The sequence below is a fragment of the Lampetra fluviatilis genome, unplaced genomic scaffold (genome assembly GCF_964198595.1).
Source record: "Lampetra fluviatilis unplaced genomic scaffold, kcLamFluv1.1 SCAFFOLD_603, whole genome shotgun sequence".
In the NCBI taxonomy this organism is placed as follows: domain Eukaryota; kingdom Metazoa; phylum Chordata; class Hyperoartia; order Petromyzontiformes; family Petromyzontidae; genus Lampetra; species Lampetra fluviatilis.
This window is the reverse complement of record NW_027620672.1, coordinates 27,501-55,000: the sequence shown is the minus strand read 5'-3', so window position 1 is coordinate 55,000 and position 27,500 is coordinate 27,501. Positions and strand designations below refer to the sequence as shown.

Below are 27,500 nucleotides of genomic sequence, written 5' to 3'. Positions count from 1 at the left end.
CGTGTCTCTGCCGCGTCTCCCCCGTGTCTCCGCGTCTCCGCCGCGTCTCCCCCGTGTCTCCGCGTCTCCGCCGCGTCTCCCCCGAGTCTCCGTGTCTCTGCCGCGTCTCCCCCGTGTCTCCGCGTCTCCGCCACGTCTCCCCCGTGTCTCCGTGTCTCCGCCGTGTCTCTCCCGTGCAGCCGCATCTCCGCCGCGTCTCCCCCGAGTCTCCGTGTCTCCCCCGCGTCTCCCCCGAGTCTCCGCGTCTCCGCCGCGTCTCCCCCGTGTCTCCGCGTCTCCGCCGCGTCTCCCCCGTGTCTCCGCGTCTCCCCCGTGTCTCCCCCGAGTCTCCGTGTCTCTGCCGCGTCTCCCCCGTGTCTCCGTGTCTCCCCTGGGGCCTTCCCGCCGTGTCTCCGCGTCTCCCCCGCGTCTCCCCCGTGTCTCCGTGTCTCTGCCGCGTCTCCCCCGTGTCTCCGTGTCTCCCCTGGGGCCTTCCCGCCGTGTCTCCGTGTCTCCGCCGTGTCTCTCCCGTGTCTCCGTGTCTCCGCCGCGTCTCCCCCGAGTCTCCCCGGGGTCTTCCCGCCGTGTCTCCCCGGGACGCCTCGAGCCGCATCGCCCGGCACGGCCGCCTCGTTCACGGCTGGGACGACGACCCCGGCCACGATCCCCCCTCCTCCTCCTCCTCCTACTCTACCTCCACCTACTCCACCACCTGCTCCACCACCTACTCCACCACCTACTCCACCACCTACTCCACCACCTACTCCACCACCTCCTACACCTCCACCACCTCCTCCACCACCTCCTCCGCCACCACCGACGACGCCGCCGACCCTGCGGCCTTGCCGAAGCTTCCCGGGAATTTCCCGCGGCGCCTTCGCAGGGGGTCTGGCCGGAACGTCGGGAACGACGTCGGGGGAGGAGGCCTTGGGACAGACCTTGGGACAGGCCTCGGGACAGGCCTCGGGACAGGCCTTGGGACAGGCCTTGGGGCAGGCCTTGGGACAGGCCTTGGGGGAGGCCTCGGGACAGGCCTTGGGGCAGGCCTTGGGACAGGCCTCGGGGCAGGCCTTGGGACAGGCCTCGGGACAGGCCTTGGGGCAGGCCTCGGGACAGGCCTTGGGGCAGGCCTCGGGACAGGCCTCGGGACAGGCCTCGGGACAGGCCTCGGGACAGGCCTTGGGGCAGGCCTCGGGGCAGGCCTTGGGGCAGGCCTTGGGGCAGGCCTCGGGACAGGCCTTGGGACAGGCCTTGGGACAGGCCTCTCCTGAGGCCTCCTCCCACTGTGTCTCTCCTGATCCCCGTGTCTCTCCTCCTCCCCGTGTCTCTCCTGATCCCTCTACTCCCCGTGTCTCTCCTCCTCCCCGTGTCTCTCCTCCTCCCCGTGTCTCTCCTCCTGCCCGTGTCTCTGCTGCTGGGGCTCGCCGTGTCGTCTGGCGAGGAGTGAAGAAACGCGAGAGGCCGTCGCACAGAGGCGCGGGGACGGGGGAGACACCCTGGGGAGAGACACAGAGACACGGTGAGAGAGACATAGAGAGAGACACAGAGAGAGAGACAGAGAGACACAGAGAGACACAGAGAGAGACACGGAGAGAGACACAGAAAGAGAGAGACACAGAGAGACAAAGAAAGAGACACAGAGAGAGACGGAGAGAGACACAAAGAGAGACACGGTGAGAGACAGAGAGAGACAGAGAGAGAGACACGGTGAGAGACAGTGAGAGACACAGGGAGAGAGACACAGAGAGACAGAGAGACACGGGGAGAAAGACACGGGGAGAGAGACACGGGGAGGGAGACACGGGGAGAGAGACACGGGGAGGGAGAGACACGGGGAGGGAGACACGGGGAGAGACACGGGGAGGGAGACACGGGGAGAGAGAGACACGGGGAGAGAGACACGGGGAGAGAGAGACACGGGGAGGGAGACACGGGGAGAGAGAGACACGGTGAGAGAGACACGGGGAGAGAGAGACACGGGGAGAGAGACACGGGGAGAGAGACACGGAGAGAGAGAGACACGGGGAAAGAGAGACACGGGGCGAGAGAAACACGGGGAGAGAGACACGGGGAGAGAGAGACACGGGGAGAGAGAGACACGGTGAGAGAGACACGGGGAGAGAGAGACACGGGGAGAGAGACACGGGGAGAGAGACACGGAGAGAGAGAGACACGGGGAGAGAGAGACACGGGGCGAGAGAAACACGGGGAGAGAGACACGGGGAGAGAGAGACACGGGGAGAGAGACACGGGGAGAGAGACACGAGGAGGAGGGAGACACGGGGAGAGAGACACGGGGAGAGAGAGACATGGAGAGAGACACGGGGCGAGAGAAACACGGGGAGAGAGACACGGGGGGAGAGACACGGGGAGAGAGACACGGTGAGAGAGACACGGGGGGAGAGACACGAGGAATGGGGGTGGAGGGGGGTCTCACCTGGTCCTCATGGTGGCATCTACTGGGTGGTTCTCTGCGTTTCTGATCCCAGGGGCTCGGAGCTGCAAGACAACAAAATACAGCTCCTCCGCGTGTCTCCCCGTGTCTCCCTGTGTGTGTCCCCACGTCTCTCCGTGTCTCCTTGTGTGTCTCCTCCTCCTCCCAGTGTCCCTCCGTGTCTCCCTGTATCTTCCCGTGTCTCCCCGTGTCTCCCTGTATCTCCCCGTGTCTCCCCGTGTCTCCCTGTATCTCCCCGTGTCTCCCCGTGTCTCCCCGTGTGTCTCCCCGTGTCTCCCCGTGTCTCTCCCCGTGTCTCTCCCCGTGTCTCCCCGTGTCTACCCGTGTCTCCCCGTGTGTGTCCCCACGTCTCTCCGTGTCTCCCTGTGTCTCCCTGTGCCTCCCCGTGTGTCTCCCCGTGTCTCCCCACGTCTCCCCACGTCTCCCCGTGTCTCCGTGTGTCTCCCTGTGTCTCCCAGTGTCTCCCCGTGTCTCCCCACGTCTCCCCACGTCTCCCCGTGTCTCCCCGTGTCTCCGTGTGTCTCCCCGTGTCTCCCCGTGTGTCTCCCCGTGTCTCTCCGTGTCTCCTTGTGTGTCTCCCCGTGTCTCCCCGTGTCTCTCCGTGTCTCCCTGTGTGTCTCCCCGTGTCTCCCCACGTCTCCCCACGTCTCCCCGTGTCTCCCAGTGCCTCCCCGTGTCTCCACGTGTCTCCCAGTGTCTCGCTGTGTCTCCCCGTGTCTCCACGTGTCTCCCCGTGTCTCCCCGTGTCTCTCCGTGTCTCCCTGTGTGTCTCCCCGTGTCTCCCCACGTCTCCCCACGTCTCCCCGTGTCTCCCAGTGCCTCCCCGTGTCTCCACGTGTCTCCCCGTGTCTCCCCGTGTCTCCCTGTGTGTCTCCCCGTGTCTCCCCACGTCTTCCCACGTCTCCCCGTGTCTCCCAGTGTCTCCCCGTGTCTCCCCGTGTCTCCACGTGCCTCCCCGTGTCTCGCTGTGTCTCCACGTGTCTCCCCGTGTCTCCCCGTGTGTCTCCGTGTGTCTCCCCGTGTCTCCCCGTGTCTCTCCCCGTGTCTCTCCGTGTCTCCCAGTGTCTCCCCGTGTCTCCCCGTGTGTCTCCCAGTGTCTCCCCGTGTCTCTCCCCGTGTCTCTCCCAGTGTCTCCCCGTGTCTCCCAGTGTCTCCTAGTGTCTCCCAGTGTCTCCCTGTGTGTCTCCCAGTGTCTCCCAGTGTCTCCCCGTGTCTCTCCCCGTGTCTCTCCCCGTGTCTCTCCCCGTGTCTCCCCGTGTCTCCCCGTGTCTCCTAGTGTCTCCCAGTGTCTCCCCGTGTCTCTCCCCGTGTCTCCCCGTGTCTCCCCGTGTCTCCCAGTGTCTCCCCGTGTCTACCCGTGTCTCCCCGTGTCTCTCCCCGTGTCTCCCCGTGTCTCCCAGTGTCTCCCCGTGTCTCCCCGTGTCTCCCCGTGTCTCCTAGTGTCTCCCCGTGTCTCCCAGTGTCTCCCAGTGTCTCCCCGTGTCTCCCCGTGTCTCCCCGTGTCTCCTAGTGTCTCCCCGTGTCTCCCAGTGTCTCCCCGTGTCTCTCCCCGTGTCTCTCCCCGTGTCTCCCCGTGTCTCCCAGTGTCTCCCCGTGTCTCCTAGTGTCTCCCAGTGTCTCCCCGTGTCTCTCCCCGTGTCTCTCCCCGTGTCTCCCCGTGTCTCCCCGTGTCTCCTAGTGTCTCCCCGTGTCTACCCGTGTCTCCCCGTGTCTCTCCCCGTGTCTCCCCGTGTCTCCCAGTGTCTCCCCGTGTCTCCCAGTGTCTCCCCGTGTCTCCTAGTGTCTCCCCGTGTCTCCCAGTGTCTCCCCGTGTCTCCCCGTGTCTCCCCGTGTCTCTCCCCGTGTCTCCCCGTGTCTCTCCCCGTGTCTCCCCGTGTCTCCCAGTGTCTCCCCGTGTCTACCCGTGTCTCCCCGTGTCTCTCCCCGTGTCTCCCCGTGTCTCTCCCCGTGTCTCCCCGTGTCTCCCAGTGTCTCCCCGTGTCTCCTAGTATCTCCCCGTGTCTTCCAGTGTCTCCCCGTGTCTCCCCGTGTCTCCCCGTGTCTCCTAGTGTCTCCATGTGTCTCCACGTGTCTCCCCGTGTCTACCCGTGTCTCCCCGTGTCTCCCCGTGTCTCCGTGTGTCTACCCGTGTCTCCCCGTGTCTCCCCGTGTCTCCTAGTGTCTCCATGTGTCTCCCCGTGTCTCCGTGTGTCTCCGTGTGTCTACCCGTGTCTATCCGTGTCTCCCCGTGTCTCCCCGTGTCTCCGTGTCTCCCCGTGTCTCCATGTGTCTCCCCGTGTCTACCCGTGTCTCCCCGTGTCTCCCCGTGTCTCCCCGTGTCTCCGTGTGTCTACCCGTGTCTCCACGTGTCTCCCCGTGTCTACCCGTGTCTCCCCGTGTCTCCCCACGTCTCCCCACGTCTCCCCGTGTCTCCCAGTGTCTCCCCGTGTCTCCCCGTGTCTCCACGTGCCTCCCCGTGTCTCCACGTGTCTCCCCGTGTCTCCCAGTGTCTCCACGTGTCTCCCAGTGTCTCCCCGTGTCTCCCCACGTCTCCCCACGTCTCCCCGTGTCTCCCAGTGTCTCCCCGTGTCTCCCCGTGTCTCCACGTGCCTCCCCGTGTCTCCACGTGTCTCCCCGTGTCTCCCAGTGTCTCCACGTGTCTCCCAGTGTCTCCCCGTGTCTCCCCGTGTCTCCACGTGCCTCCCCGTGTCTCCCGTGTCTCCCCGTGTCTCCCAGTGTCTCGCTGTGTCTCCTTGTGTGTCTCCACGTGTCTCCCCGTGTCTCTCCGTGTCTCCCTGTGTGTCTCCCCGTGTCTCCCCACGTCTCCCCACGTCTCCCCGTGTCTCCCAGTGTCTCCCCGTGTCTCCCCGTGTCTCCACGTGCCTCCCCGTGTCTCCACGTGTCTCCCCGTGTCTCCCCGTGTCTCCCTGTGTGTCTCCCCGTGTCTCCCCACGTCTTCCCACGTCTCCCCGTGTCTCCCAGTGTCTCCTAGTGTCTCCCCGTGTCTCCCAGTGTCTCCCCGTGTCTACCCGTGTCTCCCCGTGTCTTCCCGTGTCTCCCCGTGTCTCCACGTGTCTCCCCGTGTCTCCCCGTGTGTCTCCGTGTGTCTCCCCGTGTCTCCCCGTGTCTCTCCCCGTGTCTCTCCGTGTCTCCCAGTGTCTCCCCGTGTCTCCCCGTGTGTCTCCCAGTATCTCCCCGTGCCTCTCCCCGTGTCTCTCCCAGTGTCTCCCCGTGTCTCCCAGTGTCTCCTAGTGTCTCCCAGTGTCTCCCTGTGTGTCTCCCAGTGTCTCCCAGTGTCTCCCCGTGTCTCTCCCCGTGTCTCTCCCCGTGTCTCCTAGTGTCTCCCAGTGTCTCCCCGTGTCTCTCCCCGTGTCTCTCCCCGTGTCTCCCCGCGTCTCCCCGTGTCTACCCGTGTCTCCCCGTGTCTCTCCCCGTGTCTCCCCGTGTCTCCCAGTGTCTCCCAGTGTCTCCCCGTGTCTCTCCCCGTGTCTCCCCGTGTCTCCCCGTGTCTCCTAGTATCTCCCCGTGTCTCCCAGTATCTCCCCGTGTCTCCTAGTGTCTCCATGTGTCTCCACGTGTCTCCCCGTGTCTCCCCGTGTCTCCCCGTGTCTCCCCGTGTCTCCCCGTGTCTCCCCGTGTCTCCCCGTGTCTCCCCGTGTCTCCTAGTGTCTCCCCGTGTCTCCCAGTGTCTCCCCGTGTCTCTCCCCGTGTCTCCCCGTGTCTCCCCGTGTCTCCTAGTATCTCCCCGTGTCTCCCAGTATCTCCCCGTGTCTCCTAGTGTCTCCATGTGTCTCCACGTGTCTCCCCGTGTCTCCCCGTGTCTCCCCGTGTCTCCCCGTGTCTCCCAGTGTCTCCCCGTGTCTACCCGTGTCTCCCCGTGTCTCTCCCTGTGTCTCCCAGTGTCTCCTAGTGTCTCCCAGTGTCTCCTAGTGTCTCCCAGTGTCTCCCAGTGTCTCCCCGTGTCTCCCCGTGTCTCCCCGTGTCTCCCCGCGTCTCCCCGTGTCTCCTAGTGTCTCCCCGTGTCTCCATGTGCCTTCCCGTGTCTCCCCGTGTCTCCCCGCGTCTCCCCGTGTCTCCTAGTGTCTCCCCGTGTCTACCCGTGTCTCCCCGTGTCTCCCCGTGTCTCCCCGTGTCTCCTAGTGTCTCCATATGTCTCCGTGTGTCTCCCCGTGTCTATCCGTGTCTCCCCGTGTCTCCCCGTGTCTCCCCGTGTCTCCCCGTGTCTCCGTGTGTCTCCCCGTGTCTCCGTGTGTCTCCCCGTGTCTCCGTGTGTCTCCCCGTGTCTCCCCGTGTCTCCCCGTGTCTCCGTGTGTCTCCCCGTGTCTCCGTGTGTCTCCCCGTGTCTCCGTGTGTCTCCCCGTGTCTACCCGTGTCTCCCCGTGTCTACCCGTGTCTCCCCGTGTCTCCCCGTGTCTCCCCGTGTCTCCGTGTGTCTCCCCGTGTCTCCACGTGTCTCCCCGTGTCTCCGTGTGTCTCCCCGTGTCTACCCGTGTCTCCCCGTGTCTACCCGTGTCTCCCCGTGTCTCCCCGTGTCTCCGTGTGTCTCCCCGTGTCTATCCGTGTCTCCCCGTGTCTCCCCGTGTCTCCCCGTGTCTCCCCGTGTCTCCGTGTGTCTCCCCGTGTCTCCGTGTGTCTCCCCGTGTCTCCGTGTGTCTCCCCGTGTCTACCCGTGTCTCCCCGTGTCTACCCGTGTCTCCCCGTGTCTCCCCGTGTCTCCCCGTGTCTCCGTGTGTCTACCCGTGTCTCCACGTGTCTCCCCGTGTCTACCCGTGTCTCCCCGTGTCTCCCCGTGTCTCCGGGTGTCTCCGTGTGTCTACCCGTGTCTCCACGTGTCTCCCCGTGTCTACCCGTGTCTCCCCGTGTCTCCCCGTGTCTCCCCGAGTCTCCGTGTATCTCCGTGTGTCTCCCCGTGTCTCCCCGTGTCTCCCCGTGTCTCCTAGTGTCTCCCAGTGTCTCCTAGTGTCTCCCCGTGTCTCCCCGTGTCTCCTAGTTTCTCCTAGTGTCTCCCAGTGTCTCCCTGTGTGTCTCCCAGTGTCTCCCCGTGTCTCCCAGTGTCTCCATGTGTCTCCCCGTGTCTCCCCGTGTATCCCAGTGTCTCCTAGTGTCTCCCAGTGTCTCCCTGTGTGTCTCCCAGTGTCTCCCCGTGTCTCCTAGTGTCTCCCAGTGTCTCCCTGTGTGTCTCCCAGTGTCTCCTAGTGTCTCCCCGTGTCTCCCAGTGTCTCCCTGTGTGTCTCCCCGTGTCTCCTAGTGTCTCCCAGTGTCTCCCCGTGTCTCCTAGTGTCTCCCCGTGTCTCCCAGTGTCTCCCAGTGTCTCCCTGTGTGTCTCCCCGTGTCTCCCAGTGTCTCCATGTGTCTCCCCGTGTCTCCCAGTGTCTCCCAGTGTCTCCCAGTGTCTCCCTGTGTGTCTCCCCGTGTCTCCTAGTGTCTCCCCGTGTCTCCCAGTGTCTCCCTGTGTGTCTCCCCGTGTCTCCCAGTGTCTCCCCGTGTCTCCTAGTGTCGCCCAGTGTCTCCCTGTGTGTCTCCCCGTGTCTCCCCGTGTCTCCCCGTGTCTCCCCGTGTCTCCTAGTGTCTCCACGTGTCTCCCCGTGTCTCCTAGTGTCTCCACGTGTCTCCCCGTGTCTCCTAGTGTCTCCACGTGTCTCCCTGTGTGTCTCCCCGTGTCTCCCCGTGTCTCCCCGTGTCTCCCCGTGTCTCCCCGTGTCTCCCCGTGTCTCCTAGTGTCTCCCCGTGTCTCCACGTGTCTCCCCGTGTCTCCTAGTGTCTCCACGTGTCTCCCCGTGTCTCCTAGTGTCTCCACGTGTCTCCCCGTGTCTCCCCGTGTCTCCGTGTGTCTCCACGTGTCTCCCCGTGTCTCCCCGTGTCTCCATGTGTCTCCACGTGTCTCTCCATATCTCTCCGTGTCTCCCCGTGTGTGTCTCCCCGTGTCTCCCCGTGTCTCCCTGTGTGTCTCCCCGTGTCTACCCGTGTCTCCCCGTGTCTACCCGTGTCTCCCCGTGTCTCCCCGTGTCTCCCTGTGTCTCCCTGTGTCTCCCCGTGTCTCCCCGTGTGTGTCCCCACGTCTCTCCGTGTCTCCCTGTGTCTCCCCGTGTCTCCCCGTGTCTCCCTGTGTCTCCCTGTATCTCCCCGTGTCTCCCCGTGTGTGTCCCCACGTCTCTCCGTGTCTCCCCGTGTCTCCCTGTGTCTCCCTGTGTCTCCCCGTGTCTCCCCGTGTGTGTCCCCACGTCTCTCCGTGTCTCCCTGTGTCTCCCTGTGTCTCCCCGTGTCTCCCCGTGTCTCCCCGTGTCTCCCCGTGTGTCTCCCCGTGTCTCCCCGTGTCTCCCCACGTCTCCTCGTGTGTCTCCCCGCGTCTCCCCACGTCTCCCCACGTCTCCCCACGTCTCCCCACGTCTCCCGGTGTCTCCCGGTGTCTCCCCGCGTCTCCCCGCGTCTCCCCGCGTCTCCCCGTGTCTCCCTGTGTGTCTCCCCGTGTCTACCCGTGTCTCCCCGTGTGTGTCCCCACGTCTCTCCGTGTCTCCCTGTGTCTCCCCGTGTCTCCCTGTGTCTCCCCGTGTCTCCCCGTGTGTCTCCCCGTGTCTCCCCACGTCTCCCCACGTCTCCCCACGTCTCCCCGTGTCTCCCCGTGTCTCCCTGTGTCTCCCCACGTCTCCCCACGTCTCCCCACGTCTCCCCGTGTCTCCCCGTGTCTCTTCCCCGTGTGTGTCTCCCCGCGTCTCACCGTGCCTCTGCATTTTCCATCTTCCCATCTCGTTCACTCTGCTTCCGTGTCCAGTGATTCCTGCGAAGCAACCGGGAGGCGTGGGGAGAGGAACCACACGGACAGTGGAACGGAGATACACTGTGTGACTCACACTCCCACAGGGTTCAGTGTCAATCACTGGGGCTAACTCCCATTGGGTTCAGTGTTAATCACTGAGACTCCCACAGGGTTCAGTGTCAATCACTGAGACTCCCACAGGGTTCAGTGTTAATCACCGAGACTCACAGAGCCAGACTAAGGCTCCCACAGGGTTCAGTGTTAATCACTGAGACTCCCACAGGGTTCAGTGTTAATCACTGGGGCTAACTCCCATAGGGTTCAGTGTTAATCACTGAGACTCACACAGGGTTCAGTGTTAATCACTGAGACTCACACAGGGTTCAGTGTTAATCACTGGGGCTCCCACAGGGTTCAGTGTTAGTCACTGGGGCTCACAGAGCCAGACTAAGGCTCCCACAGGGTTCAGTGTTAATCACTGAGACTCACACAGGGTTCAGTGTTAATCACTGAGACTCCCACAGGGTTCAGTGTTAATCACTGGGGCTCACAGAGCCAGACTGAGGCTCCCACAGGGTTCAGTGTTAATCACTGGGGCTAACTCCCACAGGGTTCAGTGTCAATCACTGAGACTCCCACAGGGTTCAGTGTTAATCACTGAGACTCCCACAGGGTTCAGTGTTGATCAGTGAGACTCCCACAGGGTTCAGTGTTAATCACTGAGACTCACACAGGGTTCAGTGTCAATCACTGAGACTCCCACAGGGTTCAGAGTTAATCACTGAGACTCCCACAGGGTTCAGTGTTAATCACTGAGACTCCCACAGGGTTCAGTGTCAATCACTGAGACTCCCACAGGGTTCAGTGTTAATCACCGAGACTCACAGAGCCAGACTAAGGCTCCCACAGGGTTCAGTGTTAATCACTGAGACTCCCACAGGGTTCAGTGTTAATCACTGGGGCTAACTCCCATAGGGTTCAGTGTTAATCACTGAGACTCCCACAGGGTTCAGTGTCAATCACTGAGACTCCCACAGGGTTCAGTGTTAATCACCGAGACTCACAGAGCCAGACTAAGGCTTCCATAGGGTTCAGTGTTAATCACTGAGACTCCCACAGGGTTCAGTGTTAATCACTGGGGCTAACTCCCATAGGGTTCAGTGTTAATCACTGAGACTCCCACAGGGTTCAGTGTTAATCTCTGAGACTCCCACAGGGTTCAGTGTTAATCACCGAGACTCACAGAGCCAGACTAAGGCTCCCACAGGGTTCAGTGTTAATCACTGAGACTCCCACAGGGTTCAGTGTTAATCACCGAGACTCACAGAGCCAGACTAAGGCTCCCACAGGGTTCAGTGTTAATCACTGAGACTCCCACAGGGTTCAGTGTTAATCACTGAGACTCCCACAGGGTTCAGTGTTAATCACCGAGACTCACAGAGCCAGACTGAGGCTCCCACAGGGTTCAGTGTTAATCACTGAGACTCCCACAGGGTTCAGTGTTAATCACCGAGACTCACAGAGCCAGACTAAGGCTCCCACAGGGTTCAGTGTTAATCACTGAGGCTAACTCCCATAGGGTTCAGTGTTAATCACTGAGACTCCCACAGGGTTCAGTGTCAATCACTGAGACTCCCACAGGGTTCAGTGTTAATCACTGGGGCTCACAGAGCCAGACTAAGGCTCCCACAGGGTTCAGTGTTAATCACTGAGACTCCCACAGGGTTCAGTGTCAATCACTGAGACTCCCACAGGGTTCAGTGTTAATCACCGAGACTCACAGAGCCAGACTAAGGCTCCCATAGGGTTCAGTGTTAATCACTGAGACTCCCACAGGGTTCAGTGTTAATCACTGGGGCTCACAGAGCCAGACTGAGGCTCCCACAGGGTTCAGTGTTAATCACTGAGACTCCCACAGGGTTCAGTGTTAATCACCGAGACTCACAGAGCCAGACTAAGGCTCCCATAGGGTTCAGTGTTAATCACTGAGACTCCCACAGGGTTCAGTGTTAATCACTGGGGCTCCCACAGGGTTCAGTGTTAGTCACTGGGGCTCACAGAGCCAGACTAAGGCTCCCACAGGGTTCAGTGTTAATCACTGGGGCTCACACAGGGTTCAGTGTTAATCACTGGGGCTCACAGAGCCAGACTGAGGCTCCCACAGGGTTCAGTGTTAATCACCGAGACTCACAGAGCCAGACTAAGGCTCCCACAGGGTTCAGTGTTAATCACTGAGACTCCCACAGGGTTCAGTGTTAATCACTGGGGCTCCCACAGGGTTCAGTGTTAATCACTGGGGCTAACTCCCGTAGGGTTCAGTGTTAATCTCTGAGACTCCCACAGGGTTCAGTGTTAGTCACTGGGGCTCACAGAGCCAGACTAAGGCTCCCACAGGGTTCAGTGTCAATCACTGAGACTCACACAGGGTTCAGTGTTAATCAGTGAGACTCACACAGGGATCAGTGTTAATCAGTGAGACTCACACAGGGTTCAGTGTTAATCAGTGAGACTCACACAGGGATCAGTGTTAATCAGTGAGACTCCCACAGGGTTCAGTGTTAATCAGTGAGACTCACACAGGGTTCAGTGTTAATCACTGGGGCTCCCACAGGGTTCAGTGTTAATCAGTGAGACTCACACAGGGTTCAGTGTTAATCTCTGAGACTCCCACAGGGTTCAGTGTTAATCAGTGAGACTCACACAGGGTTCAGTGTTAATCACTGAGACTCACACAGGGTTCAGTGTTAATCAGTGAGGCTCCCACAGGGTTCAGTGTTAATCAGTGAGACTCACACAGGGTTCAGTGTTAATCACTGAGACTCACACAGGGTTCAGTGTTAATCTCTGAGGCTCCCACAGGGTTCAGTGTTAATCAGTGAGACTCCCACAGGGTTCAGTGTTAATCAGTGAGACTCACACAGGGTTCAGTGTTAATCACTGAGACTCACACAGGGTTCAGTGTTAATCAGTGAGACTCACACAGGGTTCAGTGTTAATCAGTGAGACTCCCACAGGGTTCAGTGTTAATCAGTGAGACTCACACAGGGTTCAGTGTTAATCAGTGAGACTCACACAGGGTTCAGTGTTAATCACTGAGACTCCCACAGGGTTCAGTGTTAATCACTGAGACTCACACAGGGTTCAGTGTTAATCACTGAGACTCCCACAGGGTTCAGTGTTAATCTCTGAGACTCACACAGGGTTCAGTGTTAATCAGTGAGACTCCCACAGGGTTCAGTGTTAATCACTGAGACTCCCACAGGGTTCAGTGTTAATCAGAGAGACTCCCACAGGGTTCAGTGTTAATCACTGAGACTCCCACAGGGTTCAGTGTTAATCACTGAGACTCCCACAGGGTTCAGTGTTAATCAGTGAGACTCCCACAGGGTTCAGTGTTAATCACTGAGACTCCCACAGGGTTCAGTGTTAATCAGAGAGACTCCCACAGGGTTCAGTGTTAATCACTGAGACTCCCACAGGGTTCAGTGTTAATCAGTGAGACTCACACAGGGTTCAGTGTTAATCAGTGAAACTCCCACAGGGTTCAGTGTTAATCAGTGAGACTCACACAGGGTTCAGTGTTAATCTCTGAGACTCACACAGGGTTCAGTGTTAATCACTGAGACTCCCACAGGGTTCAGTGTTAATCAGTGAGACTCACACAGGGTTCAGTGTTAATCACTGAGACTCCCACAGGGTTCAGTGTTAATCACTGGGACTCCCACAGGGTTCAGTGTCAATCACTGAGACTCCCACAGGGTTCAGTGTTAATCACTGAGACTCCCACAGGGTTCAGTGTCAATCACTGAGACTCACACAGGGTTCAGTGTTAATCAGTGAGGCTCCCACAGGGTTCAGTGTTCATCAGTGAGACTCACACAGGGTTCAGTGTCAATCACTGAGACTCCCACAGGGTTCAGTGTTAATCACTGAGACTCCCACAGGGTTCAGTGTTAATCACTGAGACTCCCACAGGGTTCAGTGTTAATCACTGAGACTCCCACAGGGTTCAGTGTCAATCAGTGAGACTCCCACAGGGTTCAGTGTTAATCACTGAGACTCCCACAGGGTTCAGTGTCAATCAGTGAGACTCACACAGGGTTCAGTGTTAATCACTGAGACTCCCACAGGGTTCAGTGTCAATCAGTGAGACTCACACAGGGTTCAGTGTTAATCACTGAGACTCCCACAGGGTTCAGTGTCAATCAGTGAGACTCACACAGGGTTCAGTGTCAATCACTGAGACTCACACAGGGTTCAGTGTCAATCAGTGAGACTCCCACAGGGTTCAGTGTTAATCACTGAGACTCCCACAGGGTTCAGTGTTAATCAGTGAGACTCACACAGGGTTCAGTGCTAATCAGTGAGACTCACACAGGGTTCAGTGTTAATCAGTGAGACTCACACAGGGTTCAGTGTTAATCAGTGAGACTCACACAGGGTTCAGTGTTAATCAGTGAGACTCCCACAGGGTTCAGTGTTAATCAGTGAGACTCACACAGGGTTCAGTGTTAATCAGAGAGACTCACACAGGGTTCAGTGTTCATCAGTGAGACTCACACAGGGTTCAGTGTTAATCACTGAGACTCACACAGGGTTCAGTGTCAATCACTGAGACTCCCACAGGGTTCAGTGTTAATCACTGAGACTCCCACAGGGTTCAGTGTCAATCACTGAGACTCCCACAGGGTTCAGTGTTAATCACTGAGACTCCCACAGGGTTCAGTGTTAATCACTGAGACTCCCACAGGGTTCAGTGTCAATCACTGAGACTCACACAGGGTTCAGTGTTAATCACTGAGACTCCCACAGGGTTCAGTGTTAATCACTGAGACTCCCACAGGGTTCAGTGTTAATCACTGAGACTCCCACAGGGTTCAGTGTTAATCACTGAGACTCCCACAGGGTTCAGTGTTAATCACTGGGGCTAACTCCCATAGGGTTCAGTGTTAATCACTGAGACTCCCACAGGGTTCAGTGTCAATCACTGAGACTCCCACAGGGTTCAGTGTTAATCACTGAGACTCACACAGGGTTCAGTGTTAATCACTGAGACTCCCACAGGGTTCAGTGTTAATCACTGAGACTCACACAGGGTTCAGTGTTAATCACTGAGACTCACACAGGGTTCAGTGTTAATCACTGAGACTCCCACAGGGTTCAGTGTTAATCACCGAGACTCACAGAGCCAGACTAAGGCTCCCACAGGGTTCAGTGTTAATCACTGAGACTCCCACAGGGTTCAGTGTTAATCACCGAGACTCACAGAGCCAGACTAAGGCTCCCACAGGGTTCAGTGTTAATCACTGAGACTCCCACAGGGTTCAGTGTTAATCACTGGGGCTAACTCCCATAGGGTTCAGTGTTAATCACTGAGACTCCCACAGGGTTCAGTGTTAATCACCGAGACTCACAGAGCCAGACTAAGGCTCCCACAGGGTTCAGTGTTAATCACTGAGACTCCCACAGGGTTCAGTGTTAATCACTGGGGCTAACTCCCACAGGGTTCAGTGTTAATCACTGGGGCTCCCACAGGGTTCAGTGTTAATCACCGAGACTCACAGAGCCAGACTAAGGCTCCCACAGGGTTCAGTGTTAATCACTGAGACTCCCACAGGGTTCAGTGTTAATCACTGGGGCTAACTCCCATAGGGTTCAGTGTTAATCACTGAGACTCCCACAGGGTTCAGTGTCAATCACTGAGACTCCCACAGGGTTCAGTGTTAATCACCGAGACTCACAGAGCCAGACTAAGGCTCCCACAGGGTTCAGTGTCAATCACTGAGACTCCCACAGGGTTCAGTGTTAATCACTGAGACTCCCACAGGGTTCAGTGTTAATCACTGGGGCTAACTCCCATAGGGTTCAGTGTTAATCACTGAGACTCCCACAGGGTTCAGTGTCAATCACTGAGACTCCCACAGGGTTCAGTGTTAATCACCGAGACTCACAGAGCCAGACTAAGGCTCCCACAGGGTTCAGTGTTAATCACTGAGACTCCCACAGGGTTCAGTGTTAATCACTGGGGCTAACTCCCATAGGGTTCAGTGTTAATCACTGAGACTCCCACAGGGTTCAGTGTCAATCACTGAGACTCCCACAGGGTTCAGTGTTAATCACCGAGACTCACAGAGCCAGACTAAGGCTCCCATAGGGTTCAGTGTTAATCACTGAGGCTAACTCCCATAGGGTTCAGTGTTAATCACCGAGACTCACAGAGCCAGACTAAGGCTCCCATAGGGTTCAGTGTTAATCACTGAGACTCCCACAGGGTTCAGTGTTAATCACTGAGACTCCCACAGGGTTCAGTGTCAATCACTGAGACTCCCACAGGGTTCAGTGTCAATCACTGAGACTCACAGAGCCAGACTGAGGCTCCCACAGGGTTCAGTGTTAATCACTGAGACTCCCACAGGGTTCAGTGTTAATCACTGAGACTCCCACAGGGTTCAGTGTCAATCACTGAGACTCACAGAGCCAGACTGAGGCTCCCACAGGGTTCAGTGTTAATCACTGAGACTCCCACAGGGTTCAGTGTCAATCACTGAGACTCCCACAGGGTTCAGTGTCAATCACTGAGACTCACAGAGCCAGACTGAGGCTCCCACAGGGTTCAGTGTTAATCACTGAGACTCCCACAGGGTTCAGTGTCAATCACTGAGACTCCCACAGGGTTCAGTGTCAATCACTGAGACTCCCACAGGGTTCAGTGTCAATCACTGAGACTCACAGAGCCAGACTGAGGCTCCCACAGGGTTCAGTGTTAATCACTGAGACTCCCACAGGGTTCAGTGTTAATCACTGAGACTCCCACAGGGTTCAGTGTCAATCACTGAGACTCACAGAGCCAGACTGAGGCTCCCATAGGGTTCAGTGTTAATCACTGAGACTCCCACAGGGTTCAGTGTTAATCACTGAGACTCCCACAGGGTTCAGTGTCAATCACTGAGACTCCCACAGGGTTCAGTGTTAATCACCGAGACTCACAGAGCCAGACTGAGGCTCCCACAGGGTTCAGTGTTAATCACTGAGACTCCCACAGGGTTCAGTGTTAATCACTGGGGCTCACAGAGCCAGACTAAGGCTCCCACAGGGTTCAGTGTTAATCACCGAGACTCCCACAGGGTTCAGTGTTAATCACTGAGACTCCCACAGGGTTCAGTGTTAATCACCGAGACTCACAGAGCCAGACTGAGGCTCCCACAGGGTTCAGTGTTAATCACTGAGACTCCCACAGGGTTCAGTGTTAATCACTGGGGCTCACAGAGCCAGACTAAGGCTCCCACAGGGTTCAGTGTTAATCACCGAGACTCCCACAGGGTTCAGTGTTAATCACCGAGACTCACAGAGCCAGACTGAGGCTCCCACAGGGTTCAGTGTTAATCACTGAGACTCCCACAGGGTTCAGTGTTAATCACCGAGACTCACAGAGCCAGACTAAGGCTCCCACAGGGTTCAGTGTTAATCACTGAGACTCCCACAGGGTTCAGTGTTAATCACCGAGACTCACAGAGCCAGACTAAGGCTCCCACAGGGTTCAGTGTTAATCACTGAGACTCCCACAGGGTTCAGTGTTAATCACTGGGGCTCACAGAGCCAGACTGAGGCTCCCACAGGGTTCAGTGTTAATCACCGAGACTCACAGAGCCAGACTAAGGCTCCCACAGGGTTCAGTGTTAATCACTGAGACTCCCACAGGGTTCAGTGTTAATCACCGAGACTCACAGAGCCAGACTAAGGCTCCCACAGGGTTCAGTGTTAATCACTGAGACTCCCACAGGGTTCAGTGTCAATCACTGAGACTCCCACAGGGTTCAGTGTTAATCACCGAGACTCCCACAGGGTTCAGTGTTAATCACTGAGACTCCCACAGGGTTCAGTGTTAATCACCGAGACTCCCACAGGGTTCAGTGTTCATCACTGAGACTCCCACAGGGTTCAGTGTTCATCACTGAGACTCACACAGGGTTCAGTGTTCATCACTGAGACTCCCACAGGGTTCAGTGTTAATCACCGAGACTCCCACAGGGTTCAGTGTTCATCACTGAGACTCCCACAGGGTTCAGTGTTAATCACTGAGACTCCCACAGGGTTCAGTGTTCATCACTGAGACTCACACAGGGTTCAGTGTTAATCAGTGAGACTCCCACAGGGTTCAGTGTTAATCACAGAGACTCACACAGGGTTCAGTGTTCATCACTGAGACTCCCACAGGGTTCAGTGTTCATCACTGAGACTCCCACAGGGTTCAGTGTTAATCACTGAGACTCCCACAGGGTTCAGTGTTAATCACCGAGACTCCCACAGGGTTCAGTGTTAATCACCGAGACTTTTTGTGACGTCATTTGAGGGGGAGAGGTGGGAAGGTCTGACTTGTTGTGACGTCATTTGAGGGGGAGGGGGGATCTGACTTTTTGTGACGTCATTTGAGGGGGAGAGGTGGGAAGGTCTGACTTGTTGTGACGTCATTTGAGGGGGAGGTGGGTCTGACTTGTTGTGACGTCATTTGAGGGGGGGGGGGTCAAAAATCCTTCAAAATCGCGTGACGTCATTTATGGACGGCCCCTAACACTCCCATAGGATAGGAACCCAAGAAACGCGCGTGGCGCTCGGGTCACGTGACCCTCTCCCGCACGCGCCACCGCGTTGTAAACAAACCGCACTGCGCATGCGCGACCGTTATATATATATTTTTTAAAAAAGACATTTTTTTAAATAATCGATAATCGACGAGTGCCGATAAAAATATTAAAAAAACAACGTCGCATTATCGAATGCTCAGACTAATTCGTCGCCTTCATTTTAATTTATTTATAAATTCCGTTAAGCGATTAAAAAAACATATTTCTGTTACGTGACGGGCTGTTGCCCCGGGCAACGGCAGCCCCCACCCTCAGACCCCCCCCCCCCCCTAAGCCCCTCCCCCTCCCTCGGCACACAGCAGGCAAAGCTGCCCCAGGTAGCCTCTAGCAGGGCTGTAGGGGCAAGTGCTATTACACAGACAAAGCTCCCCCAGGTAGCCTCTAGCAGGGCTGTAGGGGCAAGTGCTATTACACAGACAAAGCTCCCCCAGGTAGCCTCTAGCAGGGCTGTAGGGGAAAGTGCTGTCACACACACAAAGCTCCCCCAGGTAGCCTCTAGCAGGGCTGCAGGGGCAAGTGCTGTCACACAGACAAAGCTCCCCCAGGTAGCCTCTAGCAGGGCTGTAGGGGCAAGTGCTGTTACACACACAAAGCTCCCCCAGGTAGCCTCTAGCAGGGCTGTAGGGGCAAGTGCTGTTACACAGACAAAGCTCCCCCAGGTAGCCTCTAGCAGGGCTGTAGGGGCAAGTGCTGTTACACAGACAAAGCTCCCCCAGGTAGCCTCTAGCAGGGCTGTAGGGGCAAGTGCTGTCACACACACAAAGCTCCCCCAGGTAGCCTCTAGCAGGGCTGTAGGGGCAAGTGCTGTTACACACACAAAGCTCCCCCAGGTAGCCTCTAGCAGGGCTGTAGGGGCAAGTGCTGTCACACAGACAAAGCTCCCCCAGGTAGCCTCTAGCAGGGCTGTAGGGGCAAGTGCTGTTACAGACAAAGCTCCCCCAGGTAGCCTCTAGCAGGGCTGTAGGGGCAAGTGCTGTCACACAGACAAAGCTCCCCCAGGTAGCCTCTAGCAGGGCTGTAGGGGCAAGTGCTGTTACACAGACAAAGCTCCCCCAGGTAGCCTCTAGCAGGGCTGTAGGGGCAAGTGCTGTTACACAGACAAAGCTCCCCCAGGTAGCCTCTAGCAGGGCTGTAGCGGCAAGTGCAGTTACACACACAAAGCTCCCCCAGGTAGCCTCTAGCAGGGCTGTAGGGGCAAGTGCTGTTACACACACAAAGCTCCCCCAGGTAGCCTCTAGCAGGGCTGTAGGGGCAAGTGCTATTACACACACAAAGCTCCCCCAGGTAGCCTCTAGCAGGGCTGTAGGGGCAAGTGCTGTGACACACACAAAGCTCCCCCAGGTAGCCTCTAGCAGGGCTGTAGGGGAAAGTGCTGTTACACAGACAAAGCTCCCCCAGGTAGCCTCTAGCAGGGCTGTAGGGGAAAGTGCTGTTACACAGACAAAGCTCCCCCAGGTAGCCTCTAGCAGGGCTGTAGCGGCAAGTGCAGTTACACACACAAAGCTCCCCCAGGTAGCCTCTAGCAGGGCTGTAGCGGCAAGTGCAGTTACACACACAAAGCTCCCCCAGGTAGCCTCCAGCAGGGCTGTAGGGGCAAGTGCAATTACACACACAAAGCTCCCCAGGTAGCCTCTATCAAGCTACACTCACCCACACACTCACCTCACTCACCCACTCACCCACCCACTCACTCACACACTCACTCACTTACTCACTCACACACTCACCCACCCACTCACCTCACCCACTCACTCACTCACACACTCACTCACCCACTCACCCACCCACTCACCCACCCACCCACTCACTCACTCACACACTCACTCACCCACTCACCCACCCACTCACTCACTCACACACTCACTCACTCACTCACCCACTTACACACTCACACACTCACCAACCCACTCACCCACTCACTCACCCACCCACTCACCCACCCACTCACCCACCCACTCACTCACTCACCCACTCACCCACTTACACACTCACCCACTCACCAACCCACCCACTCACCCACCCACTCACCCACCCACTCACCCACCCACTCACTCACTCACCCACCCACTCACTCACACACTCACCCACCCACCCACTCACTCACCCACCCACTCACTCACACACCCACTCACTCACCCACCCACCCACCCACTCACCCACTCACTCACTCACCCACCCACCCACTCACTCACACACTCACTCACACACTCACCCACCCACTCACTCACACACCCACTCACTCACTCACCCACTCACCCACCCACCCACTCACTCACACACTCACTCACTCACACACTCACTCACACACTCACTCACTCACTCACCCACCCACTCACCCACTCACTCACCCACTCACTCACCCACTCACTCACTCACCCACCCACCCACTCACTCACCCACTCACTCACCCACTCACTCACTCACCCACCCACTCACTCACTCACTCACCCACCCACCCACCAACTCACCCACCCACTCACTCACACACCCACTCACTCACTCACACACTCACTCACTCACCCACCCACCCAGTCCTCAGCTCTCCATCCCAACACATCAACACACTCACCGCACCCACCCACTCACTTACTCACTCACACACTCACCCACTCACTCACCCACCCACCCACTCACTCACACACTCACCCACCCACTCACTCACCCACCCACCCATTCACCCACTCACCCACCCACTCACCCACTCACTCACTCACCCACCCACTCACTCACTCACACACTCACCCACCCACTCACTCACCCACCCACTCACCCACCCACTCACTCACACACTCACCCACCCACTCACTCACCCACCCACTCACTCACCCACCCACTCACTCACCCACCCACCCACTCACTCACTCACCCACTCACTCACCCACTCACCCACCCACCCACTCACCCACCCACCCACTCACTCACACACTCACCCACCCACCCACTCACTCACCCACCCACTCACTCACCCACCCACTCACTTACTCACTCACACACTCACCCACTCACTCACCCACCCACCCACTCACTCACACACTCACCCACCCACTCACTCACCCACCCACCCATTCACCCACTCACCCACCCACTCACCCACTCACTCACTCACTCACCCACCCACTCACCAACTCACCGACTCACTCACCCACTCACCCACCCACCCACTCACCCACCCACCCACTCACCCACCCACTCACTCACCCACCCACTCACCCACTCACCCACCCACTCACTCACTCACCCACTCACCCACTCACCCACTCACCCACTCACTCACCAACTCACCGACTCACTCACCCACTCACCCACCCACCCACTCACCCACCCACTCACTCACCCACCCACTCACCCACTCACCCACCCACTCACTCACTCACCCACTCACCCACTCACCCACTCACTCACTCACCCACTCACTCACCCACTCACTCACCCACCCACCCACTCACCCACCCACTCACTCACCCACCCACTCACCCACCCACTCACCCACTCACCCACTCACCCACCCACTCACTCACTCACCCACTCACTCACCCACTCACCCACCCACCCACTCACCCACCCACTCACTCACCCACCCACTCACCCACCCACCCACCCACTCACTCACTCACCCACTCACCCACCCACTCACTCACCCACTCACTCACCCACTCACACACTCACTCACACACTCACCCACTCACTCACTCACCCACCCACTCACCCACTCACCCACTCACTCACCCACTCACCCACCCACTCACCCACTCACCCACCCACTCATCCACTCACCCACCCACCCACTCACTCACCCACTCACTCACACACTCACCCACTCACTCACTCACCCACCCACTCACCCACTCACCCACTCACCCACCCACTCACCCACTCACCCACCCACTCACCCACCCACTCACCCACCCACCCACCCACTCACCCACCCACCCACCCACTCACCCACCCACTCACTCACAGCTCTCCATCCCAACACATCAACACACCCAGCCTCTCACCTCTCCTCCTCCTCCTCCTCCACGTCTCCCTGTCGCCGACTCCACCCTCCTCACCCCCTCCTCACCACCCTCCTCACCCCTGACCCCTCACCCCTCACCACCCCAAACTCACCCCTCACCACCCCAAACCCAACACCAACTCAACTCAACGGAACCTTCAAAACTCCCACTGCGTCACACGTGGGGACGACGCGGCCGGCACTGCGCATGCGCCGAGTAGCCCCCACCCCTCGTCCCCCCCCCCCCACAGCCCCTCCCCTCGTCCCCCCCCCCTCCCCCCGGGGCCTCACCCCCCCCGCAACGCTCGCCGCGCCGTGACGTCACTTCCGTTTCCATGACAGCGATGAGGAAATGCGAGTTTCCGGTTTGGAAACGTTTCACCCCCCCCCTCTCGCCTCCCCCTAATTAACATATATGTTAATGAGTCCCGTAGGCCACGCCCCCATATATGTTAATGATCCCCAGTTGACCACGCTCCCATATATGTTAATGAGCCCAGTAGACCACGCCCCCATATATGTTAATGAGCCCGGTAGACAACGCCCCCATATATGTCACTGCCCCCAGTAGACCACGCCCCCATATACGTCACTGCCCCCAGTAGACCACGCCCCCATATACGTCACTGCCCCCAGTAGACCACGCCCCCATATATGTTAATGAGTCCCAGTAGACCACGCCCCCATATATGTCACTGTCCCCAGTAGACCACGCCCCCATATATGTCACTGCCCCCAGTAGACCACGCCCCCATATACGTCACTGTCCCCAGTAGACCACGCCCCCATATATGTCACTGCCCCCAGTAGACCACGCCCCCATATACGTCACTGCCCCCAGTAGACCACGCCCCCATATATGTCACTGTCCCCAGTAGACCACGCCCCCATATACGTCACTGCCCCCAGTAGACCACGCCCCCATATACGTCACTGCCCCCAGTAGACCACGCCCCCATATACGTCACTGCCCCCAGTAGACCACGCCCCCATATACGTCACTGCCCCCAGTAGACCACGCCCCCATATATGTCATTGCCCCCAGTAGACCACGCCCCCATGTATGTCACTGCCCCCAGTAGACCACGCCCCCATATACGTCATTGCCCCCAGTAGACCACGCCCCCATGTATGTCACTGCCCCCAGTAGACCACGCCCCCATATATGTCACTGCCCCCAGTAGACCACGCCCCCATATATGTCACTGCCCCCAGTAGACCACGCCCCCATATATGTTAATGCCCCCAGTAGACCACGCCCCCTTATACGTCACTGCCCCCAGTAGACCACGCCCCCTTATATGTCACTGGCCCCAGTAGACCACGCCCCCTTATATGTCAATGCCCCCAGTAGACCACGCCCCCATATATGTCAATGCCCGCAGTAGACCACGCCCCCATATATGTCACTGGCCCCAGTAGACCACGCCCCCTTATATGTCAATGCCCCCAGTAGACCACGCCCCCATATATGTCAATGCCCCCAGTAGACCACGCCCCCATATATGTCACTGGCCCCAGTAGACCACGCCCCCTTATATGTCAATGCCCCCAGTAGACCACGCCCCCATATATGTCAATGCCCCCAGTAGACCACGCCCCCATATACGTCACTGCCCCCAGTAGACCACGCCCCCATATATGTCAATGCCCCCAGTAGACCACGCCCCCTTATACGTCACTGCCCCCAGTAGACCACGCCCCCATATATGTCACTGCCCCCAGTAGACCACGCCCCCATATATGTCAATGCCCCCAGTAGACCACGCCCCCATATACGTCACTGCCCCCAGTAGACCACGCCCCCATATATGTCACTGTCCCCAGTAGACCACGCCCCCATATATGTCAATGCCCCCAGTAGACCACGCCCCCATATATGTCAATGCTCCCAGTAGACCACGCCCCCATATATGTCAATGCCCCCAGTAGACCACGCCCCCATATATGTCAATGCCCCCAGTAGACCACGCCCCCATATATGTCACTGCTCCCAGTAGACCACGCCCCCTTATATGTCAATGCCCCCAGTAGACCACGCCCCCATATATGTCACTGTCCCCAGTAGACCACGCCCCCATATATGTCAATGCCCCCAGTAGACGGGTAGGGTGCGGGTATCGGGTAGGGTACGGGCATCGGGTAGGGTACGGGCATCGGGTAGGGTACGGGTATCGGGTAGGGTACGGGTATCGGGTAGGGTACGGGTATGGGGTAGGGTACGGGTATGGGGTAGGGTACGGGCATCGGGTAGGGTACGGGTATCGGGTAGGGTACGGGTATGGGGTAGGGTACGGGCATCGGGTAGGGTACGGGCATCGGGTAGGGTACGGGTATCGGGTAGGGTACGGGTATCGGGTAGGGTACGGGTATCGGGTAGGGTACGGGCATCGGGTAGGGTACGGGTATCGGGTAGGGTACGGGCATCGGGTAGGGTACGGGTATCGGGTAGGGTACGGGTATCGGGTAGGGTACGGGTATCGGGTAGGGTACGGGCATCGGGTAGGGTACGGGTATCGGGTAGGGTACGGGTATCGGGTAGGGTACGGGTATCGGGTAGGGTACGGGTATCGGGTAGGGTACGGGCATCGGGTAGGGTACGGGTATCGGGTAGGGTACGGGTATCGGGTAGGGTACGGGCATCGGGTAGGGTGCGGGTATGGGGTAGGGTACGGGTATCGGGTAGGGTACGGGCATCGGGTAGGGTACGGGCATCGGGTAGGGTACGGGTATCGGGTAGGGTACGGGCATCGGGTAGGGTGCGGGTATGGGGTAGGGTACGGGCATCGGGTAGGGTACGGGTATCGGGTAGGGTACGGGTATCGGGTAGGGTACGGGTATCGGGTAGGGTACGGGCATCGGGTAGGGTACGGGTATCGGGTAGGGTACGGGTATCGGGTAGGGTACGGGCATCGGGTAGGGTACGGGTATCGGGTAGGGTACGGGCATCGGGTAGGGTACGGGCATCGGGTAGGGTGCGGGTATGGGGTAGGGTACGGGCATCGGGTAGGGTACGGGCATCGGGTAGGGTACGGGCATCGGGTAGGGTACGGGCATCGGGTAGGGTACGGGCATCGGGTAGGGTACGGGCATCGGGTAGGGTGCGGGTATGGGGTAGGGTACGGGCATCGGGTAGGGTACGGGCATCGGGTAGGGTACGGGCATCGGGTAGGGTACGGGTATCGGGTAGGGTACGGGCATCGGGTAGGGTGCGGGTATGGGGTAGGGTACGGGCATCGGGTAGGGTACGGGTATCGGGTAGGGTACGGGTATCGGGTAGGGTACGGGTATCGGGTAGGGTACGGGCATCGGGTAGGGTACGGGTATCGGGTAGGGTACGGGTATCGGGTAGGGTACGGGCATCGGGTAGGGTACGGGTATCGGGTAGGGTACGGGCATCGGGTAGGGTACGGGCATCGGGTAGGGTGCGGGTATGGGGTAGGGTACGGGCATCGGGTAGGGTACGGGCATCGGGTAGGGTACGGGCATCGGGTAGGGTACGGGCATCGGGTAGGGTACGGGCATCGGGTAGGGTACGGGCATCGGGTAGGGTGCGGGTATGGGGTAGGGTACGGGCATCGGGTAGGGTACGGGCATCGGGTAGGGTACGGGCATCGGGTAGGGTACGGGCATCGGGTAGGGTACGGGTATCGGGTAGGGTACGGGTATCGGGTAGGGTACGGGTATCGGGTAGGGTACGGGCATCGGGTAGGGTACGGGCATCGGGTAGGGTACGGGCATCGGGTAGGGTACGGGCATCGGGTAGGGTACGGGTATCGGGTAGGGTACGGGCATCGGGTAGGGTACGGGTATCGGGTAGGGTACGGGTATCGGGTAGGGTACGGGCATCGGGTAGGGTGCGGGTATGGGGTAGGGTACGGGCATCGGGTAGGGTACGGGCATCGGGTAGGGTACGGGCATCGGGTAGGGTACGGGCATCGGGTAGGGTACGGGCATCGGGTAGGGTACGGGCATCGGGTAGGGTACGGGCATCGGGTACCCGGTTGTGACCTCTGTGAGGTTTTCTGATTCTGTGATGCCGCCGCCACGAAGCCGTTCGGCGGGCGCCTCATCCACGACCTCGCCACCACCACCAAGCGACGGAGCCGACCCCCCGTCCCCCCTCACCTCACCTCACATGAACACACCCGCACGCATTCCCCTGCCCCCCCCCCCCATAGAGCTCCGAGTGGAGGTCACCTGGCCGACCGGTTTTTTTTATCCGAGAAGCCCTTCTCGGGGTTAAACTTTCACGCTTTCCGGCGACCAGGGAATTGGACGACCTCCCACTTCTGACACCATGTTTGTTGTTGTGGCCGCTGGCCCCCCGGGGTCTCTCCCTCACGCATCCCCTATTCCGTTCGCGTTGCCGGCATTCGAACGCGACGCCCCCTACTCATCCAGCGTCGCGCAGCGCTCCCCCCGCTGCGAGCGTACGTACGCCCAGCATGATCGGTCGAACGCCATACACCGCCGCGCACAGCTCTCGCACGCTGCGAGCGTGTGCCCGTCCACCGCCCTGTGCCGCACTCGTCTCCACGTCGAGTAACCGCGTTACCGATCGCGCGCCCGTATCGCGCGCGGAGCGAACGTACGCGCGCCCACACACACACACACACACGCCGTGCACTCCGACTCAACACTGACTACTCGCGTTACGATCGCGCACCTGTATCACACGCGGAGCGAACGTACGCGCGCCCACACACACACACGGGATTTTTGTTTGGAACGTTATTTGTCTGGAATGGAACCTCCCCCATCGCCACCATCATCATCACCATCACCACCACCATCATCATCATCACCACCATCATCATCACCACCACCATCACCACCACTACCACCACTACCACCATCATCACCACCATCATCACCATCACCACCATCACCACCACCATCATTATCACCACCACCACCATCATCATCATCATCACCACCATCATCACCATCACCACCATCATCATCACCACCATCATCACCACCACCACCATCATCATCATCACCACCACCATCACCACCACCATCACCACCATCATCACCATCACCACCACCATCACCACCATCACCACCACCACCACCATCACCACCATCACCACCATCACCATCACCACCACCATCACCATCACCACCATCACCACCATCATCACCACCACCATCACCATCACCACCACCATCACCACCACCATCACCACCACCATCACCATCACCACCACCATCACCACCATCATCATCATCACCACCACCATCACCACCACCATCATCACCACCACCACCATCACCACCATCACCACCATCACCATCACCACCATCACCACCATCACCATCACCACCATCACCATCACCACCACCATCACCACCACCATCACCACCATCACCATCACCACCATCACCACCATCACCATCACCACCACCACCATCATCACCACTACCACCACCATCACCACCATCATCACCACCATCACCACCACCATCATCACCACCACCACCATCATCACCACTACCACCACCATCATCACCATCATCACCACCATCACCATCACCACCATCACCACCACCACCATCATCACCACTACCACCACCATCACCACCATCATCACCACCACCACTACCACCATCACCACCACCACCACCATCATCACCACCATCACCACCATCATCACCATCACCACCACCACCATTACCATCACCACT

The 27,500-nt window shown here is 58.5% G+C and overlaps 1 protein-coding gene across 1 annotated transcript in view; it reads right to left on the bottom strand.

The window, feature by feature from the left end:
• Nucleotides 1-21,849, bottom strand: part of LOC144954237 (uncharacterized) — a 23,593-nt gene extending 1,744 nt beyond the window's left edge. The window contains exons 1-5 of the mRNA XM_078884777.1: nucleotides 21,816-21,849; nucleotides 9,129-9,190; nucleotides 2,417-2,478; nucleotides 759-1,475; nucleotides 1-669 (exon numbers count right to left, since the gene is read on the bottom strand). The exon at nucleotides 1-669 is cut by the window's left edge and continues 364 nt beyond it. Of these exons, the coding sequence (XP_078740903.1) occupies nucleotides 1-669; nucleotides 759-1,475; nucleotides 2,417-2,478; nucleotides 9,129-9,156 (1,476 nt within the window). The 5' untranslated portion in view covers nucleotides 9,157-9,190; nucleotides 21,816-21,849. The remainder of the gene's footprint in view (nucleotides 670-758; nucleotides 1,476-2,416; nucleotides 2,479-9,128; nucleotides 9,191-21,815) is intronic.
• Nucleotides 21,850-27,500: the final 5,651 nt, after the last annotated feature.